Source organism: Paramisgurnus dabryanus, chromosome 6 (genome assembly GCF_030506205.2).
Source record: "Paramisgurnus dabryanus chromosome 6, PD_genome_1.1, whole genome shotgun sequence".
Taxonomy (NCBI): domain Eukaryota; kingdom Metazoa; phylum Chordata; class Actinopteri; order Cypriniformes; family Cobitidae; genus Paramisgurnus; species Paramisgurnus dabryanus.
Window position 1 is genome coordinate 28,888,591 of NC_133342.1, and position 18,867 is coordinate 28,907,457.

Consider the following 18,867-nt stretch of genomic DNA (forward strand, 5'->3'; position numbering starts at 1 on the left):
CTCCATCCCTAATCAAACACACCTGAAAATCGAATTTAAGGTTGCAGGATTACTTGAAAATGACATTTAGGTGTGTTTGAATAGGAATATAGCTGAATTTTGCAGGACAGTGGGCCTCCAAGACCGTGCCCACTCCTGTTCTAGGGGTCCCCAGGAAATTTAGACTTAGTTTATTAGGTATTTCTCTCTCATTTCTTGCTCCATACACATTTGCTTTATATCTTTCTAGTGTGTTTTCCTTATAAGACTCACTCCCTTTAAACTCAGTCACTGGGCTTCGTAAGGCATAATTCTTTGAAAAGCGGCTGTAGTTGCTGCAGTATAAATACATTTGAATTGATAATGTTTGTCTACAGGTTTATACATCCCGCTTTAAGCTAATTGTAGCCAATTATATATTCATTATACATAAAAAAATATATACATACATGTGTGTGTGTGTGTGAATATATATATATATATATATATATATATATATATATATATAACAAAAAGCCTCTCACAAAAGGTGCATCATATTTGGGGGTCCTTGGCATCATAAAGTTTGAAAACCCCTGCCCTAAAACAGTGTTTGGTTGAAATTGAAAATAACGTAACTAAAAGCATTGCATTAAACACTATTATACTAGCTTTTATCAGGATATAGGATGTTTACAATGTGCCCTTTTACACATTAGTGCTGATAAAACTGGTTGCCTCTAGTTGGTTTACACATCATCATGCCTAAAAATAAATCAAATGGGGGAAACATTGTTAGAGGTATGTCAAAACTGAAAATCCACCACAAACACATGTTAGACTATAATGTGTTATTTTTATGGGATGAGACCTATTCCTGTGAAATGTATTATAGGATAGGTTCACCCAAAAAAGAAAATAATTTTATTTGCTGACCCTCATGTTGAGTATGAGTTATAAGCTTGCATGATTTTTTTTTAAAACAAAAGAAGATATTTAATAAGTGAAGGTAGATGAAGGTACTCGTTGACTTCCATGCTACTATTTGTTTACCCAATGGGTCAACTCTTACAGGTTTATACCTCATAATCGACGTGAGGGTGAGTAAATGGCAGAATTTTCATTTTTAGATGAGCTATCCCTTTAAGGTTACACTGATCAGTTTGAGTATCCATGCTTCATAATGTGACTGTAATATGAAGGTGTCTCACCTGACCATCTGTTTGTAGATGCCCAGAGCCTCCTGTGCCACATATTGAATGAAGGCAGGATCCTGTAGGGTGAGGTCAGCAGGTACAGTCAGTGTGAGAGTGGGTGAGTTCAGGATATTCACCTCCACTATAGTGTCTGATGATGAGCTGTTATCACCCTCTTCAGTCACTGACACCACCTTGACCACACATGGGTTATTTGGGATTAATAAATAATATGTGAGCCAGTCTGTGTAAACCTGTCTTAAGTATTTTTGTGATTTACTGTTTTCTATCCTACATACATTTAGTTGTATTTCTACTAATGTAGATACATAATAAGGGTTAGGTTGAGAGCTGTTGCTTAGTAACAGCAAGATGGTCTGATTGAGTTTTGTTTTAGAATAATACCTCCAACATCCATGTGACCAAATCATATTTTTTCCTCCTACAAAAAGTACTATGTTGTACCATGGTACGTTCAAGGTGTTTATATGCACTTTTAAGATAAACACAGTACTAAATCTACATTATCTTCATTATTAAGGTGGTGTGATACAAGTATTGTTAAAGAAATACACTGATGGTAAAACCGTGATAATGAATCCACTATAGGTACCATTTTCACATACAAGGTGCTGATGTACTTTAAGTAACTTAACTTTTTAGGTTAACCCTTAAATGTTTCGCCAACCATTAATACATATTTGGGTCTTTAGCGACCTGAAATATTTATCTACATGGTAAAAAGTGAAAGTTAGATTAACTTTGGTAACAGATTAATTGGTTACACCTGAAACTTTTTCCAAAATGTTCTCAATTTAAATGGAAAAAAGCTTACATGTTTTAGGTTACCAATTGTAAAGTAATTTTTTTTTAATTTTCACCTTAAATTTTGCACTTAACTCTTTCCCCGCCATTGACGAGTTATCTTGTCAATTAAGAGAAAACATTTGCATTAAAAAACGTGTTCCTGAAGAATTTATATCTTATTCTGCAATACCGCTATTATCCACTAGATGCCGCATTTACCCAATTTATGAAAAAACTAAAGCCAAAACGTTATTTACTAATTTTAAACTCTGTGTATGTTTTGATAATCGTTCAGAATCAGATCTCTAACAAAATTCCTTCACAAATGCAATCATTTCAGCTTTTTACAAAAAAAATATTTTAAAAGAAAAATACCCATATTTAATAAAAAATAGCTAGAATCCCATTTTGTTTTTTTTTGTTTTTTTTATTGTTTGTCTGAAAGCAAAGGATCTGTTCTTTCATTTGATATATTTGTATGTTTATATATTTTTAGAAGAAAATATTCCTGGAAGGCATTTTGTGAAACTTTTGTGAAAATCACAAAAAATGCTGGTGGGAAATGAGTTAAAGTGAGAACATTTCACTTGTTAAAAACTTTAAAATTTTAAGTGTTACCATTTAAAGGAATTATTTAATTAAATCCAACTTTCACTTTTTACAGTGATCTTTAAACTTCATATTTAGTATGAAACCGTCATAATACTTTATTAACAATTACCAAAATGAGGAAATAAAGCCCATGTCATTATATTTTGATGACATCCTTGGTAAAGGTGTGCTTTGGGTGAGCATTTAAGGGTTAATTTAAGCCAGCGGTTTAGTTTGTATATATTTTACCCAACCATGGTTTGAAACAACCCAGCATAGTGTATTGTCATGCTATACGTGTTCAAATGATCAAAGTATTACCATGGTAACACCATTGTACATTTTGTTTCTTGTTACTTGTGTCTCACATTATCAATGCTGAAGATGCTCTCATGAGTGTTGTTGTTGTTGGCGAGCTCAGTCACCCAGCCGAAGTCAGAGGCCATGTTGCCGAGCCAGCTGATGGTGTCCTCGGTGTGACGCTGGACGATGCCCAGCACCTCCTCGTACTGTTGTTTGGAAACCTCCAGCAGCTGAGAGGCTTCTTCCAGCTCCACATGCAACTCCCGTACGCCTGGGCATTCTGGAAACACATGGGAATGAGCTCGGCAGTCAAACTTATTAACATTTATCTAATAATAATCACTTAATTTGAGTGTTTGTGTCTTTGATACCATTAAACATAGCTCCCTGGCATGGCTCACACTTGCTCTGCAGCTGCCAGCACTCTGAGGACTGTCTGCGCAGATCTCTGCACAGTCTCTTGTTTTGCAGAAACCGGGGAAAGAGTTTCTTCTCTGAGGTAAACAAACACGCACACAGGAAGAAATAACAAGGTCTATTAGTACTACTGGGAGCTTGTTACACCCTTCATATTGCATTATTAGACATATCGGAATAATGCACCTTCATTAACATTCGTTTCCTCCACCGAATCGTGTAAATCACTGAAGACCTGTGTGATCACCGCCCCAAACTTCTCCAGCACACTCGTGCCAAAGTCAAAGAAGGACTCCAAAACATCATCCAGGCCCAAACCCGACAGAAAGGCTGAATCCAGAGGTTCACCGGAAGGCTTGGGCACTTCTTCGCTATCAGCGCTGAAGGCCTGGCGTAGGGCCTGGTCCATCTCATGGTGGAAGTGGGAGACCAGCACAATGCTGCGATTGACCAGGGTTTCCACTTTAGTGAGCAGGTTGGTGAAGGAGTCCTCGATTTTCACCACCTCCAGGTCAGGGTCTTCTGTGCTCTGGTTCAAAACGTCCTCATCCTGAGTGTCACGAGGGCCAAAGTGAGAGCTCAGTCTTTGGAAAAAGTTTTGGAGCTGTGGAAAACAGATGTGAAATGTAAGCTGCTATCACTTTTAGGGAATAAGTAGAGATAATGACGTATTTGCTCATATTCAGATTTGAGTGCTTAATGTGAAGGATTTTGTACTTTATTGGTGAAGGTGGTGAACCCACGGCGACAGGTGTTGGTATAAAAGTTTTTACACGTGTCTTCAAGGCAAAAACGACATTCCTCCCAAGAGGACGTAAAAGACACCTTACACTGCTCCTCTGCCTCCGTCAGTTTCTTTTCTACCTCCTGGGCGATCTCTGCTGCCCCCTAGTGGTGTAAGAAGTTATATTTTAAACCTTCGAGTACCTCTTTCTATTTCTGTATTATCAAATCACTACAATCATATAAATAAAGAGACTATAATAACATTTAAAATAGCATTTAACATTTGTGACCCTGTCTGTGAAATCCAATATATAGTCTCATAAACTATGAGATTAGATGCATCAAAGTTTGATTTCAATCATTCATTTCAATCTTTGACATGAACGTACTTAGTCAATATTAAAGATATCAAGGTTCTGGTTTCACAGAATTTTCTTTACATTTTGGAAATTATATTTATTATGTGTGACACCTGACCTTCTGCTTGTCTCCACTGTGCCTGAGAGACTTCATGAGGTTTGTGTGTTTCTCCTTGTTCCTGGCCATGATCTCCTTCATTTGTTTGATTCCATACAGAGCCTTTGTGACCTCTTCATCCACCAGCTTCTCTCCTTCCAGAGACAGACCTAACATTACAGTTATTTTCACATCATTTAATGATTCATTCATCTTATCATGTGACTTCTCATCCAATCAAACTTCAGTTGTATGCTGTGCTTACGTTTGAGTGTGTCGTCTGATAACCCATGCAGGGCGGGACCAGGGGCGCTGTATAAGAAACCCACAGATGCCAGTAAAACCAGAGAGAGGATCAATGTCTTCATCCTCACCAACTTTTAGACTTTACAGACTCGGATGATAAACAAAACCTGTTTAAAAATAAATGTTTGTTGTTGAAGGGAACATTTCACAAGACATTTTTAAGATGTCACATAGCATATAGTCACATATTTTTAAGTCTTTGGTGTCCCCAGTGTGTGAGGTTCTAGCTCAAAATACTATATAGATAATTTATATAATTTATTATTTATTATAATTTATAGTTAAAATCACCACTTTGTAGCTGTGAGCAAAAATGTGCCGGTTTTGGGTGTGTCCTTTAAAATGCAAATGAGCTGACCTCTGTACAATTTTTTTTACTATACGTTTTAGCAACAATTCGCTATTTATGTAATTTACATTCAATTTACTCAGTTGGCAGACACTTTTATCCAAAGTGACTTACAGTGCATTACTATAGTATAGATTTTAGTATAGACATTTTTTTTTACAGAACCTGTCACTGGGGAGGTACCTTTTCAAAAAGTACTTTTTTTGCATATTAGTACCTCACAGGTACCTAAATAGTACATACATTTTCAAAGGTACCATCCCAGTGATAGCTTTGTACTTTTTTACTCAGTTTAGTCAAGTCTAGTCAAATTTATTTATATGGCAGTTTTCTACAATGTGCAGTGTTTCAAAACAGCTTTACATAAAAAAAAGAAACCACAGAAAATGGAAAATTATTAACATAGAATAGAATAGAATAGAATAGAATAGATCAGAATGGTATTATCCCAAATTGTACTGTCCGGAAAATAATTTTTTCTCTAACTCCAGTTAGTGTCCACAGGGAGGCGCTGTATCTCAAGAGCAAACAGAACGAATTTAATTCACAGTTTCATCTACACTCCTAAAGTACATCTGCCTTATCTCTTGTCTATTTTTGGCATTCTTAAGTTTATCTGTTCAGATTGTGTCAGTATATTACTCCATTGCCAAGTTTGCATTCAGATATGTGCAGTTCATTTCAATTAAATAGGAGACACATTCATGCATTTGGCAGACAATTATATCCAAAGTGACTTTTAAGGCATACATTTTATCAGTATAGGTGTTACCCGGGACCAAACCACAACCCTTTGTATTGGTGACACAATATAAAAGAGTGTGGAAGTAGTTATATGTGATTCTACCTGTGAAAACCCAGCTAAAGTCATTTTTAAGTATGATGTAAAGAACATTCTGTGAAAATATAACTTATGTAACCAAGTAAGGTCATGTCAAAGATTAGTTTTGATGTGAAATCAATGAATGAAATCAAAGTTTGATTCTCCTTAGCTTATTTTTAGATTGCACGGTACAAAAAATTCAGCATTTTTGACAAATCAAGATATATTTTTATGCTATTTTAACCTAAAAAAAAAAGTTAAACAACTTCAACTAGTTTTTATAAGTTATGTCAACTATTCACAGGTCAAAACTTAAAATAATGAGTTGTGTTGAATTTTTTTTTACAGTGATGAGATTTTAAATGGATTTCACAGACGGTCACATTGTTCACCAACGTTTTCCTTAACAAAGGTATGTAGCCCTAATCCACTGAACCTATGTGTTACATTTCTATAGATGTGGTTTAGTAGGTTTTACATACTATAAAAAGATAGGAAATAACCTAAACTTATTCTTCTTTGGCTGCGAAGAACCTTTTCAGCACCTTTCATTTTAAGAGCGTGTGTAATTTTCAAACTGACAATTAAATAGTTTTGCAAGATCAGTAAACAGATATGAGGACATGAAAGGTGTTATCTTGAGACATATAATATTCTCAAGAATTGACCCTCAGACTACAAGGATAAGATCCAGAGACGCAATGTAGGTAATTTACTTGTCAAAATAACCCCAGAGTTATATGGGACTGAACGGTTCACCGGCTTTACCTCGTGGCCATCTGCTGTCTCCTACAAAACAAAACTCTCACATTTGGGGAGTTTAAGACAAATGCTAATGTTGTAAAGTTGTCATGTCGTATGTCTAAGTGCTGGTTAAACAATTAGTCAAACACAACCAACCAGAACATAACAAGTGCCTTAACAGGGATTACACAATAGTATCTGAATTAATGAAGGGAAGGATGTGCTTTGTATACCATTGAATCACTGCTTAAGTCATTAACAAGTAAAGGGCACAGCTAACTTTATACTCTCTAATTAGCTTAATGATGAAAAAACCTATAAACATTTGTTACCCTGGACCGCAAAACGAAGGTCATTTGTTTTTAAATGGATATTTATACATCATCTGAAAGCAGAATAAATAAGCTTTACATTGATTTATGGTTTGTTTAGATATTTGTCCTTAGCAACACATATTTCTAATGAAAAATATATTTTTTATATATTTACAGTAGGAAATTTACAAAATATCTTCATGCAACATAATATCCTAATAATATTTGGCATAAAATAATCAATTATTTTGACCCACAATGCATTGGCTATTGCTACAAATATACCCGTGCAAAAATTTTGAACACACTCACTCATTCTTTATTTATATATTTTTCCACATAACAGAATAATAATAAACTCGTCCAAACTATGGCATAACACAAATGCAACTGTGGGAATTATGTTGGTGACTAAAAGAATCCAAAATAAATCTAAACTTATCATCTGAAGTGCAGTCACACTTTGCCTTGAAATTGCAAAACCATACTTGTGTCATTTTATCAAGAAGCTTTTTGAAGTTTTACTTTAGACTAAATTTTTAAGAATATTGAAGGACTTCACATTTAATCTGGTCTCTTATTGAATTTTTTTCTGTAATATGTATTGCATGTCATCTATTTCAAAAATAATATTTTAAAATAAAATTTTAGTTTTCTAATTACAGAAATTAATCTGTTTGGCACAGGTATAGTTTTTTCTACAAACGTATTTTCATGCATTTAACCATACACATTCAGATTAAAAGATTTTTAAAATCATAGTTAACATTTTAGTCAAGTGTGTCCAAACCTTTGGCCTGTACTGTACATGCCTAATTTATAATTCTTATACATTGCTTTACTGGTAGATCAACACAGCAAATCATGTTTTCCATATTTTATTTCTTTCCACAGTTTAACATGCCCTCATGTGAATTGAAAAAAATCATACACTCCTGACCCACTGATCTTAGTACATTTTAAACGTATAAGTATTTGCACCATCAATGATGTTTGTCAAATATATAGTGTATACACACAGTAACACTTTTTGTCCATATAGATAACACATATTAAATAAACATGAAACATAATGAGAAACATAAGGGAGAAACTCACCCGAAAATCCTTACTAATATGTATGTGATGCTCTTTGCTCTGTAGGAAGATGTTTATCTTTACCTGGACTCTTCTATTTATGTTTAATCGATCCGATTAAAGCCTTTAGAGGCTCTGGATGGTAATCCAGTCATCATCACAAGCACACACACTCTTAAAAATAAATGTTTTTCACCACCCCGTTCTTCAGGATTATAAAAAAATTATGAAAGTGGTTTGATTGATTCTTCTATATATGGCATCGATGTGAAAAAGCACCACTTTAAGAGCTTGACTTTCCAATAATTATAACAATGTTAAATGTATTTATAATGTTACTTCTTAGACTTATTGGAAACTTCCATATAAAAACTACGCTGCATCCATGTCCTTTCAACTTTGCCTATATAATGCAGAAATTAGGCCCACATTCCCCTCACGTTTCTCATTAGCACACCATGTCCTTTAAAACATGCCCTGTCTTCGGGGCTCTGACCCTGAAAATGGTATTTTCTAACCTCTAATGAAAAACAGCAATATGGGCCAATGATTATGTCCATCCTTGCTGAGTGCAAACACACCTGTTTCTAATAACATTCCCTGGACCTGCTGCGTTCATCTGGTGCCATCGACAGATGAGTGGCACACAGAGGGTGAAAAACTGAAATGTGTCCCGACATAGTAACAACATAATAACATACAGTGGATATACAGACACTTTCCCTTATAAAATATGCCATGTTTTTTCTGTATTTATATGTTATAAAAATGCTGTGGGAAGCTTTTTTCCATGTTTTCTTCATTAAAATGCCAACCATAAGGTATTTTAGGCAAAAAACATGTTGGAAACATTTCTGTAAGGTTGTTTTGAAAGGGCTTATGGTAAATAATTGGATAAGGCACCTGCTTTGGCAGAAAAGCTGTGCAATAGTTTAGAGGGCACATAAAGTCGGTTTAGAGCCCAGTAGAGATTTAATACACTGGTGTTGTGTTTTTATTTCAGTGCTTAGCCTTGTTAAGTTGGGAAAACATTTCTGGCCGGTGAGGTGCAAGACTTGGTGTAACGGATCACATGACTCTGAGCAATTCAGCGGGATGTAAAATAATTAATTCATGGATCCCTGCGGCAAAGAGATTTAGAGAGAAATACAAAGAAAATGAGCTGCGTGCTTATTAAAGCTGAAGGGAGCGGAACAATTGTGCAAACAATTTTGGGCAATAGTCAACACATGCTAAATACTTTGCACTTGGCAACAATGAGACTCTGGGACAAAAGGGTAGTGGCCTGTTTAGAGATAGGCTATATAGAGCTTTATGCATTTTTAACGTATAGCATTCATAGTGGTTGCCATGATTAACACGCATAAAAATACTGTAGTATACTCAGTTGTACTCTTATTATAGTATTTACTACAGTACACTTTGTTAATGCAGACTATTCACCTTATTTTTCACGACAACAAGGGCGGCGCCATTTCGCTCATTTTGTCAACGTTCTTCCGGCCGCATAGAGGCATAGCAGCTGAGGCAGTGACTGAAGGCGACGTGTTAAGCTTAAAAAGCTCACTCGAGCGCCTTTATGTTTCTTTCTTACCAATTTTAAGCCAACTGAGGAACACCCTTAACCCAATTAATGGTTCGACTACGATGTTCCGGTAACTTTAAACCACGCCGGGTGTTGAAAAGGTGGCCAGTTTCAGGTAAGCTATCTTAGCTAACTTTGTGCTCGTTCGCCTAAAGTTAGATTTGTGATGTCCGTTCTACAAATACACTTAAGATCAGTAATGTTAGTTTATAAAATGCAACTATTTGAATGGTTTTAATTGTCCACCTATATTTTTATATTTACGATAGTACAACGAGATATTATAGTACATTGCATTCTTACAGTAGCCCACGTGATTCCTACAAGTTACTGAGATTTCAGATGCTAGAATGTCAGTTCATTTCTCATTCAGATATTGATAATGACCTATTAAACAACGTATTATTTAACACTGAAGTTAAAGGTTGTGTGTATAATGTTTCTGTCTCTTTTTAATGCATCTCTCTTACACACTGTTCTGTTTAAGTATGGATGTCATTTATATATTAAGTCTCATGATGCAAGTTTATTTTAAATACTAACATAAAAATGTTTATGGTTATATTGTTTTCACAGATGCATTGATGTTTAGTGATGCAGTGGACAACTGTGAGGATGATACAATCAACATGTTCCTAAACTGTGATGCAGAAACACAATGGGAGCATCTATCCGTCTCTGACCACAACTACAAAATCACAACTCAACCTGAAGCAACCTACATCTGATATGGGAAAACACTGGTGCGGTTTCCCGGACAGGGCTTATCCTGGTCCCAGGCTAAAATGCATATTTGAGCTACAATAATTTAAAAACACCTTTTACTGACATACCTCAACATATATGAGTGCCATTGTTTTGTCACAAGATGCGCACCAGTCTTGTTTTTTTGTAGGGTTTGTTTGTAAAAACTAAAATGTCCTAATATAATTAAGGCCTAGTCCTGTAAACCCTGTCCGAGAAACTGCTTCAATGTGTTGAGCTGGCACAAATGTACAATGTACATATCTCTACTGAGAAACAACCATCTTTGTCAGCTTTAAACAGGGTTGATATTGCATCCATTACACAGTCGCCAAGCACTTTACCAGTACATACACCAACAGCTTCCAGATATACGCTTGGGATCAGCTCCTGATGACTCCGATAAAGCTGTCTTAATTTATTGCAGGGTGGTCTTGCTTTACCTGTTGTAAAGTTACATTAAACCTTCATATGTGATCAGATGTCATGCAGTGATATTAAACATTTACAGTGTGATCAGATGTTGTGCATTTTAATTAAACCTTTACAATGTGATCAGATGTTGTGCAATTATATTAAACCTTTACAATGTGATCAGATGTTGTGCATTTATATTAAACCTTTACAATGTGATCAGATATTGTGCAATTATATCAAACCTTTACAATGTGATCAGATGTTGTGCATTTATATTAAATCTTTACAATTTGATCAGCTGTTACCTGTCATGCAGTTATAAACATTTACTATGTGATCAGATGTAACCTGCCATGCAGTTATATAAACCTTTACAGTGTGATCAGTTATTATCTGTAAGGAATTTCTTAAACCATATTTGAGCTTTGTAGATTCCACTTAAAAGGATTTAAGTCTCCTGATTTGAAGGAATAAGTGTTGGCAAGTTTGCAAATGAATTCTATCATGGTACCACATAAAAACGAAATAGTTATTGGACTGGCTAAGGTGCACATTTGCTATAAAAAAGACGAAATCACTGTGTAAATATTGGTAGACATACTTTTAATAATTTTCAATGCTGCTCCATCAACTCCTGACAGGACGAGGTAATTAAATATGCCAGGTTACTTGCCGCGGCCGCTTCATATCGTCTAACCACGAGACGATTGATGGGACAATATAAGACTATCCGAGCGTCGTATGAAGTTTTAACCGTGCTCCTAATTTAAAACATTTACAGCAGTAGCGATATTTGTCATTTCACTAAAGTTATAGTGAACTACAAACAATCTTCTAACCACCAAACTGACCACCGAATGCACTGTGCCATATTAGCAGCGGAAGTCGGTTGACAAAATGCGGAAGAGCGAAGAATTAAAAAGGGGCGTGGCGGAATAAGGTGAATAGCATTCTGTAGTATAACTCATCATGTGAATTAATCGCAAGTACTGTTCTGTAGTACACTTTAAAGTTAAGGCTTAAAAACACTAGTAGTATAGAATTTTACTACAGCTTACTATAGTAAATGCTTTTAAGGTGGACTTTTCTGTATGCTTGAACATAAAGCCATCAGATTGGCAAATAAGCCTTTGTGAGGTAAATGATATTTGAAAAACTGGTTTTACATAAACACAAGCAATTCATTGTAAAAATGATGTGATAAATAAGTTACAGTATTGCAGTAAGTTATTACATTCCCTCATCAAAATAATAATAAATAAACACCCTACTGAAAATCCAGCTAAGACCAGCATAAGCTGGTCTCCCAGCTTGGTTTTAGCTGGTATTGCTGGTGTAGCAAGCTGGTCTGGATTTAACTGTCAGGCTGGAAGACCAGCTGACCCACCAGCTTTGCCAGGCTAAGAGGACGAGCTTAAACCAGCTACTGCCACCTTAAACCAGCTCCCATCTTACGATGGTTTTGGCTGGATTTTTCAGTAGGGGATTTAACATTTTTTTATACGTTATAGCAATTTAGCACTATTCAAGATTTTAAAAAGTCAGTTTCCACACAAAATAATACTGTAGTATACATGTACTTTAGTGTTTACAATAGTAATTTATAGTAAATTGTTCGTTATTACAGCTGTAGTATTAACTATAATGAACTTATAAAGTAGTAAATTACGTAGGATTACTTAACATTTACTATGGTAAGGCTCATAAACATTTATCCATGGATTTAACTACAGTTTAGGCTACTATAGTAAATGCTACAGTATGCTACAGTATTTTTATGTTGCATATGCAGCCAATGACTATACCAAAAAATTCAGAAAGCAACTATTTAAATTAAAGTAGAAATAGATGGAAATGTTCACAGAGTAGTAAGCTAATTTTTTTGCACTGTTTTCCTAATGCAGATAAAGATTTCACAGTGCTTCAGTTCAGACGCAATGATAAGTATATAACGTGTAAGACCCTCCTCCCACGTGCCAGGAGGAAGTTTAACTCCAGATGCGCGCCGTCAGGAGCTTAGTGGAGGCTGCAGCAGTTTTTTTCACCTGGTTCTCCTTTAAGAGTCAATACAGAAACAAGTGGACTAACAGACACCCCACAGACTCTCAACTTCACTACAGCACTCGGTTTGCAGCCAAAAAGCAGAAGAGAAGAGGAGGCATCCTTACTTACCTCAGCTGAATTTACGTTCTGAATACATTCACATGGACACAGAGAAAACGCATTTTACCATCGTCTACAAAGCAGCTTGTTAAATATTTTCCTCCATACGTTTTCAACCAAAAGTTTCGCCTCAGGATTGTGCATGTTTCAGGTGGATGCTCGCATCTGGTAAACTTCAGGACATTTTTGCACTGTGGAAATATTCAAGCACTTTTTGTGACTTTATTGTCATGAGGTTGAACCTTTGACTGGTAACGGAACGGCGTACCTCAGTTTTACCACAATGAAAGGTAAGATGCTTGCACACATGCCTAGTGTTGTTTTCACAAATTTTTGCTGCTTGTGCTTTTTCAAGACATTGATTGAGTCTATCCACGCGTTTCCCTCTTTTCTTTCTATCCCTTGTGAGCGGAATGTGTGTAACTGCAGCGCACGAAACATCTGGTGTCCATTAACTGCTCGTGGTGTGTGTAAGGCTGGCTCTGATCTACACACACGCACAACCTTGCGTTGCTGACCCGGCTATTGTGTGGGATGTTCACTGTCATTGCTTTTCTTATCCTAAAAGAAAAAGAAAGTGTGGTTATCATAAAAATGAAACATCTGGTTGGATGACGTAGTATTTTGTCTAAGAAAGACTTGTTTGTAGAGCGTATTATTTTATTTCAACCTAACCCATTGCACGCAACAATATTTGAAAGCCCCACACTCACGGTTTCTCCCAATTAAAATATTTGAAAGCTTGCCATAACTAGAAATATTTTTTTTTCTTTTTTATAAAAACATTAGGAAACATTTAGATTTTAGTTGGTTTTGCTCATTTTAATGCTTGCTTTGCTTTTAAAAAAATATTTAAAGTCATTTTGAGGTCACACAGAAGTTTATGAAGGCCCCCTAGTGGACACACTGGGCTGAGAAAAGTTTTCCTAAGCTTGCCAGTTTATCTATTTAAACCAAAGTTTTAATACAAAACATGTAACTCAACATTAACCTTTAAAAAGTGTTTTGTGTGGTTTATTTCCAAGCAACGTGGAGGGGTGGAAAATGAACAGTCAGGGTTATATAAAGTAAAATGAAAAGGTCCACTGTGTTCTCTGAAACCTTATGAAGGTGTCCTGAGTAAATGGTTTGTTTTCGTTTATTCATCATGGTTGCACAAGAGGATTTAACTCAGAGAGTCATTTACAGTAAGAGCAAACCCCCCTTCATTTCCCCATGAGGACTAATTTAACAGTGATCTCAATTTTTTACTTCAAGCCCCTCCCATCAAGAATATTTTAGTGCCTCCCTCACAATTTCTACCCAGTACAATTGTTGAACTAGCTAGAAAGATGTATATTTGTTATAAAAATAACCAATGATAAGAAATAGCTTGGGTTTAGTTGCTTTGGGTCATGTTGGTGTTGTGTCTTAATTTAAATATTTTAAGTCTTGAGACACCCTTTGGAAGTTATTTGGAACCCCAGTGGACCTTGGTCCTTAAGTAAAAACAAAAAAAAAAGTGATAGCTCACCACTACAATTTTTTTTTATAAATCACTTACCCCCATATCGTTTCAAACCCCCACACGTCCTTCTTTTGTCTTCGGAATACATTTTTAGATAGTTATGATGAAAACCGGGAGGCTTGTGACTGTCCCGTAGATTGCATGAAAGACATTGCCAAAAAGTCCATGTGCCATGAAGCGACGAGAACCCTTTTGTGCAAAACAAAACAACATCAAATCTATCGATTTTATGCAAAAATTTGTTTTCCTCGTTCGCACATTCACAAGCAGACTACAAGTTCATGGCATCATGACCTCCTGACAAGGTTGCTAAGCAACAAGAGGTCACTGCGTGGCTTGCTTATGAACGTGCAACAAGGAAAACAAATTGTGGAATAAAGTCATTAGATTTGTTTTCTTTGCGCACTACAGTTTTCATGTCAGTTAATAATATTCTGATTGAACCACTTATGGCACATGGACTTTTTTGGCAATTCCTTTTATTATTTTCTGGACTTGATTAGTATCCGTTGAATAACAGTCTGCGGGACAGTTACAAGTTACAAACCTCCTGGTTTTTAGATCAACTATCTAAAAATGTATTATGAAGACAATCCAAGGACTTAGGGAGTTATTGTAAGTGATTTATGATAAAATTTTGATTTTATTTTGGGGTGAACTATCCCTTTAGGATGACCAGACTGCATTTTGTATCTTCATTCATATTATAGCTCATCTTCTCAAGTGCTGCCATCTAGTGGTTATTACAGATGACAGCACAGATTGAGTTACAAGCAAAAGGTCATTCATTTCTTAACCCTGAACTGTTTAACACTCAAAATCTCACTTTATTTCACCATACCATTAGAAATATTTTAATTTTCAAGTTGGCTTAATTGAAACAATGCATAAAAATGGCATATCACAATGTGTATCCAAAAGCAGAAGTCATGCTTGTCACCATGTTGGTGTCGACTAGTTCCAGTGCGATGGCTGGATTTAGGCCAGACTTCAAACAAACAAGGAATCTGTTTTGAGAATCATCTTCAGGATACTTAAATGTTTATTTATCCATAATTTAACATATATGTGACTAGTGAACAGAGCACAACAAGAGCACTCGTAAATGTACACTTATTTCAGACCACACACAGTGAAACGCCGCTGTTGAGTTAGTGGTCACCAGCGGCTCTCTATCCAATTCCTCCAGAACCGTACACGTCTCATTTTACAAGCAGTATTTCACTTGCAAAATGTCATATTTCAGGACACGGCTTTGTTAAAATGTTGCTTTTTGTGTGTGTGTGGGAGTTTCGTTCCTTTCCCAGAGAAATTGTTATTTTCAGGCAGAAAGACCGAAATAGCAGACAGCACAAACACACATTTCTTTGTCCGGCACGGCCTGTTTGTTGTCTAGTTTTCCACTCTGAGGTTTCGGTGTTCTGGGTTGTGTACGTCTGTCCGTTCGAATGGTTGGACCCGGGGTCACACTCAACAGGGGTCCGTAATGTACTGTTTCCCCACCCCCTGGGACTCCGACTGTGGTTTGGTAGAGTTAGGGTGAGTGGACTCCAACTACAGAAACATGTGTTTTTTCTTTATTTTCCCTGGCCTTGGACAATGACACATAAAACCGCCTGGAGTCACCCCTATCCTTTCCCATGAGCAGGTTAGCCACATGAGAGATCGCTCGAAGGCATTGGCCCCGAGGCACAATCTAGTTTTTTCAGAAGTCAGAGTTTTTGTAATTTCAGCATAACGTATTGTTCCCATATCAGATTTCTTTACCTCCATCTCCAATGAATCACACATGAGGCTTTTTAACATACAATGGATTATGCATCAGGTTCTGCACAAATCTGTGGAGTCAAAGCCAGCTCGAGTGCAACTTTTCTTTAATTCTTATACTTCTTTTAACTTTATACACAATTTGTTTTGCTATTAGGCTAAGTTAGTTGTAATGCTAGTGGTAAACCAAAGATTATGGAAAATCTTGAACTTGTTTTCTATGCTTAAATGCATGAGTTGTGTGTTGCATCTTATACATAAACCATAAAGATTGTTATATTTCAGTTTTAGTTTTTAAGTTTTAAGAAATTGATGTCATTGGCATATGTCTTTTTTGCAGACGACTTCAATGATGAAGAAGAAGTGCAGTCTTTTGGCTACAAAAGGTTTGGTAAGTACGTTGCAGTCCACAGTGACTTTTTTCCCTAATACTGTTTTCTTTATTCTGCTCCACATATCAGGTTAAAAGTGTTTTCGAATAGATAAATCAGATCCTATCTTAACTTGTAGCCAGGAAAGCTGATTAAAAATAATACAGGGCCATGCACTGGCTAGTACCGCAGTTGTTTTTCCTTTTAAACATGTGTTATTATCATTAGCCCATCAGACGGATGTTGTAGTAAACAGGTCTGTGTTTCCTCTGCCCTTTGATGTTACCATTTTGTATTTGATCTTGCTAAGCTCGGGATATGTTTGAATGATTCGTTTTTATCCTTGCCTGCATTCACATGAAACAGAATTTGTGGGAGGAATGCAAACTTATAAGTCATTTTGCTTTCTGAAAAATATAAACATATATGGGCATTTTTCTCAAAGAGTAGACTTTTTATTTGTGAATTTGTACTATTGATATCTGCTTTTTTTGATCATTCATCATGTCCACATCATGTCATTTATAATTTTGGGCACCATGATATGCAGTAAAATGCATGTGTGAGCAAACATTTATAGGTATTGTTTGAATAAATTTTAGTAAAGATGTTAGTCATCTTTTATAGATATAAGGCGTTCTTCTTGTTTCCTTAACCACATACCTTAAAGGGACACTCCACTTTTTTTGAAAATATGCAAATTTTCCAGCTCCTCTAGAGTTAAACATTTGATTTTGACCTTTTTGGAATCCATTCAGCTGATCTCCGGGTCTGGCGGTACAACTTTTAGCATAGCTTAGCATAATCCATTGAATCTGATAAGACCGTTAGCATCGCGCTAAAAATAAGCTAAGAGTTTGGATATTTTTCCTATTTAAAACTTGACTCTTCTGTAGTTACATCGTGTACTAAGACCGACGGAAAATTAAAAGTTGTGATTTTCTAGGCAGATATGTCTAGGAACTATACTCTCATTCTGGCGTAATAATCAAGGACTTTGCTGCCATAACATTGGCTGCAGCAGGCGTAGTGATATTACGCACTGCCCGAAAATAGTCCCCTGCCATTTAAAGATACTAAGGGGACTATTTTCGGCTGCTGCGTAATATCATTACACCTCCTGCAGCCGTGTTACAGTAGCTAAGTCCTTGATTATTACGCCAGAATGAGAGTATAGTTCATTATAGTTCCAAACTCTTTGGTTATTTTTTTAGCGTGATGCTAATGGTCTAATCAGATTCAATGGATTATGCTAAGCTATGCTAAAAGTTGTACCGTCAGGCCCGGAGATCAGCTGAATGGATTCCAAAATGGTAAAAATCAAATGTTTAACTCTAGGAGAGCTGGAAAATGAGCCTATTTTCAAAAAAGTGGGTTGTCCCTTTAAAGAGAGGCCTGCAATCACATTACCTATGCACTAGCCATTTTAAATCATTGGTGGTCTAGAATGAGCTTGACTTATTTACAAGTTTGATTTCTTTTACAACATCTATGTCATGCATAGGGATGCAGCGATTATAGATTTTGATGGTACGGTTATAGTCTGATAAATAATCACGGTTGTACGGTTATTACGGTTATTAAGGATTCATTTATTTTACAACATTAATGTATAAAATCACATGAATAAATTTTTGAACAATTGCTAAATTTTTCTGTATTTTCAGTTTGTGTATTTTCTCTACAATTCTTGGACAAATGATAATAATAATAACTTGGCTGGCTTTGACTTAAACCGTATAGGGAATGTGGAGTTGACGTCACGCCGTGTGGCATTATGAGTAATCCGCCATATTTGCAGGATCGCCTCCTATCCCGCTGTATTTGAGTTAGTGTGTTGGAGGTTGTTTTTGTATTTTCTGTCGAGATTTTAATAAACTTCGATATGTTTGGTCAGTACTGCTCGATTAAGAACTGCCACAGCAGGTCACACGATCGTTCAGGGAGGAAACTAAACAACGGAATACGTTTTTTCAGCTTTTATTTGGGGGAAGCCGGTGGAGGAGCTGATGAAAAGACGCCGGATCGCGTGGTTTGCCTGCCGCAATCAGGAGAAAAAACTTTTACTTTTCAAAAAAATCCCTGCATCAGCGAGAGTGTGTTTGCTGCATTTTCAGTCATTCAGTAATTTGTGATTAATAAAAGCAGAACCACTTAAATTGTCTTGTTTTTATGCTAACACTGTCAAACTAACTTGTAAATGTAAATTATGTAACGTTATTCATTCATTTCTGATCAACATAACC

General features: G+C 36.1%; 2 protein-coding genes and 1 long non-coding RNA gene across 3 annotated transcripts in view; 2 read left to right on the forward strand and 1 right to left on the reverse strand.

The window, feature by feature from the left end:
- Positions 1-1,165: 1,165 nt before the first annotated feature.
- clul1 (clusterin-like 1 (retinal)) lies at positions 1,166-4,854 on the reverse strand. The gene is made up of 7 exons (XM_065276485.1): positions 4,720-4,854; positions 4,476-4,624; positions 3,990-4,160; positions 3,459-3,876; positions 3,227-3,349; positions 2,921-3,135; positions 1,166-1,348 (listed from the first exon to the last, which is right to left on the reverse strand). Exons 1-7 carry the CDS (start codon positions 4,820-4,822, stop codon positions 1,166-1,168), a joined length of 1,362 nt encoding a protein of 453 aa, XP_065132557.1. The 5' UTR covers positions 4,823-4,854.
- Positions 4,855-9,509: 4,655 nt separating this feature from the next.
- LOC135766957 (uncharacterized) lies at positions 9,510-11,029 on the forward strand. The gene is made up of 2 exons (XR_010541849.2): positions 9,510-9,767; positions 10,229-11,029. It is a non-coding gene; the product is annotated as an uncharacterized lncRNA (long non-coding RNA).
- Positions 11,030-12,823: 1,794 nt separating this feature from the next.
- colec12 (collectin sub-family member 12) overlaps positions 12,824-18,867 on the forward strand; it is a 49,773-nt gene continuing 43,729 nt past the window's right edge. The window contains exons 1-2 of the mRNA XM_065276486.1: positions 12,824-13,266; positions 16,591-16,641. Coding sequence (XP_065132558.1) covers positions 13,260-13,266; positions 16,591-16,641 — 58 coding nt within the window. The 5' untranslated portion in view covers positions 12,824-13,259. The remainder of the gene's footprint in view (positions 13,267-16,590; positions 16,642-18,867) is intronic.

What these genes read in the sequence shown, in the direction of transcription:
- clul1 (XM_065276485.1), bottom strand. Translation starts at nt 4,822, where the DNA reads ATGAAGACATTGATCCTCTCTCTGGTTTTACTGGCATCTGTGGGTTTC. An exon ending in ACAGTGGAGACAAGCAGAAG is followed by an intron (nt 4,161 to 4,475) that starts GTCAGGTGTCAC and finishes TTACACCACTAG; the next exon opens with GGGGCAGCAGAGATCGCCCA. An exon ending in GGAAACGAATGTTAATGAAG is followed by an intron (nt 3,350 to 3,458) that starts GTGCATTATTCC and finishes TGTTTACCTCAG; the next exon opens with AGAAGAAACTCTTTCCCCGG.